The sequence below is a fragment of the Penaeus monodon genome, chromosome 13 (assembly GCF_015228065.2).
Source record: "Penaeus monodon isolate SGIC_2016 chromosome 13, NSTDA_Pmon_1, whole genome shotgun sequence".
NCBI classification, from domain to species: domain Eukaryota; kingdom Metazoa; phylum Arthropoda; class Malacostraca; order Decapoda; family Penaeidae; genus Penaeus; species Penaeus monodon.
The window spans coordinates 20668992-20671491 of NC_051398.1; the positions used below are offsets into that span (position 1 = coordinate 20668992).

At 52.4% G+C, this 2500-nt stretch overlaps 1 protein-coding gene across 1 annotated transcript in view; it reads right to left on the bottom strand.

Annotated features, from left to right (window-relative positions):
* Positions 1 to 2500, bottom strand: part of LOC119579886 (vegetative cell wall protein gp1-like) — a 5296-nt gene that overhangs the window by 2255 nt on the left and 541 nt on the right. The window contains exons 3-4 of the mRNA XM_037927736.1: positions 882 to 1082; positions 9 to 531 (exon numbers count right to left, since the gene is read on the bottom strand). Of these exons, the coding sequence (XP_037783664.1) occupies positions 9 to 531; positions 882 to 1082 (724 nt within the window). The remainder of the gene's footprint in view (positions 1 to 8; positions 532 to 881; positions 1083 to 2500) is intronic.

Here is a 2500-nt window from a genome sequence, read left to right on the forward strand (position 1 = left end):
AAGGGCACGGGGCTGGGGTAGGGCACGGGGGCTGGGGTAGGGCAAAAGGGGCTGGGGTAGGGCACGGGGGCTGGGGTAAGGCACGGGGCTGGGGTAGGGCAAAAGGGGCTGGGTAGGGCACGGGGCGGGGTAGGGCACGGGGCTGGGGTAGGGCACGGGGCTGGGGTAGGGCACGGGGCTGGGTAGGGCACGGGGGCTGGGGTAGGGCAAAGGGGCTGGGGTAGGGCACGGGGCTGGGGTAGGGCACGGGGCTGGGGTAGGGCACGGGGGCTGGGGTAAGGCACGGGGCTGGGGTAGGGCAAAACGGGCTGGGGTAGGGCACGGGGCTGGGGTAGGGCACGGGGGCTGGGGTAGGGCAAAAGGGGCTGGGGTAGGGCACGGGGGCTGGGGTAAGGCACGGGGCTGGGGTAGGGCACGGGGCTGGGGTAGGGCACGGGGCTGGGGTAGGGCACGGGGGCTGGGGTAGGGCACGAGGCTGGGGTAGGGCACGGGGCTGGGGTAGGGCACGGGGCTGGGGTAGGGCAAAAGGGGCTGGGGTAGGCACAGGGGGTTGCATTAACGGCGAGTATCTCCTGAAAAACGGGCTGGCAAGGCAAGAGGAAAAGCAGCGGCATTTTCTCTTCGCAGTACCAATAACGGTATCCTCGGGGAGTTCAGCGCAGTGTCAGACGTCAAATCACTCTTTTTTTCTTATTTTGCTGTGGCGAAAGAGGAGGGCTCAGGATAGAAAACCCAACGATTCGATAAACAAAACATATGGTCACAACGTACCAATGACAAAACACAAACAGAACAAGAATAGAACAAAAAGAAAAAAGACATAAAAAGAAGGGATAAAAAACGCGGTGACCGACGCGAATAAAAAACAAACAGACACTGACGTCCCATTGTCGGGCGCGGCCTAATTGACACTTCGCCCTAATCCAATCTAATGTTGAAAAGCGGCGTCCACTCGCGGCACTCATCGCGGCCGGGACGTGACGCACGAACGCTGCGTCACACCCGGGCGCGTCACACACCCCGGCCTGCTGAGGGGGGAGGGGCTCGAATTCGAAATGAAGATTGAGAATGGCAGGAATAGCCTGAAAGTGTACACAGATAAATGCAGTTTGTTAAGATAATACAGGGCCCGATGAAATATCAATATGAATTCAGTGTGTAAATCATTATAACTTCAATAACTTCCTTAATTATCGAAAAAAAAATCAGAAACAAATCAGTATTTGCAAAAAGACATATAATCATCTTTTAGAATCATTATCTTTATCATTGTTATTATCTTCATCACTATTACACCGGCTAAAATTCATATTGCAGTTATGATCACTGTTATCGCTTTAATAATCATAATTTTTAATCTATGCCAAAATCGCTTTTCTCCATCCGTTATCAATGTGTACTAATTATCATTAATTCATCCACGTCACTGTTATCATCTCACTCTCTATTTCCACATGAATTCAACGTCGACTATTTTTCGTCATCGGGAATAAAATCATTATTGTATTATGATCTCTGTCGGCGTGGAAAAGTTCCGCATACAATGAGTTGGTAAACATCTTGAGGCAAACACTTCACCGCTCGATGTCCTCCCTGTGTATCATGCTCCCTCCATGCCCTCGCCCTCTCCCCTTATGCCCACGCCTCTGCCACACATTCTGAATTAATAACGATGATGATGGCCTTCTTGAGACGCAGCCGGCCGGGCAAGGCGACAGTCGGGGAGGCGGAGAGGCCGAGGCGAGGAAATATTGGCCGGTAGATATGATCCTTTCTATTCTCTTCTCTTCTCTCTTCTTATTCTGTGCTCTCTTTCCTCCCTCTCTTCCTCACCCCTCGTTCTCTCTCTCTCTCTCTCTCTCTCCTCTCTCTCTCTCTTCTCTCCTCTCTCTCCTCTCTCTCTCTTCCTCTCCCTCTCCCTCTCTCTTCTCTCTTCTCCCTTTCTCTCTCTCTCCTCTCCCTCCTCTCTCTCTCTCTCTCTCCTCTCTCTCTCCTCTCTTCTCCTCTCTCTCTCTCTCTCTCTCTCTCTCTCTCTCTCTCTCTCTCTCTCTCTCTCTCTCTCTCTCTCTCTGTCTTCTCTCTCTCTCTCTCTCTCTCTCTCTCTCTCTCTCTCTCTTCTCTCTCTCTCTCTTCTCCTCTTCTTCTCTCTCTTCTTCTGTCTCTCTCTGTCTGTCTGTCTCTCGATCTGTCACTCTGCGTCTCTCTCTCTCTCTCTCTCTCTCTCTCTCTCTCTCTCTCTCTCTCTCTCTCTCTCTCCCTCCCTCCCCCCTCCCTCCCTCCTCCCTCCCTCCCCCCTCCCTCCCTCCTCTGCCCCTTAGTGTTGCTTTAGAGCACTAATGAATGTTTCTTCCCATTTGTTTTTCGTCAGTCAAACATGGCCCGGGGGAGTTCGCGTGTAATTCCTCACGAACCATGTAACAAAAGGCACAGCGAGGTCTTAACAAGGAAGGAGAAGAGGCAAAGAGACGAAGATAAGAAAGAAAGAAAGGGGAAAGGAAAG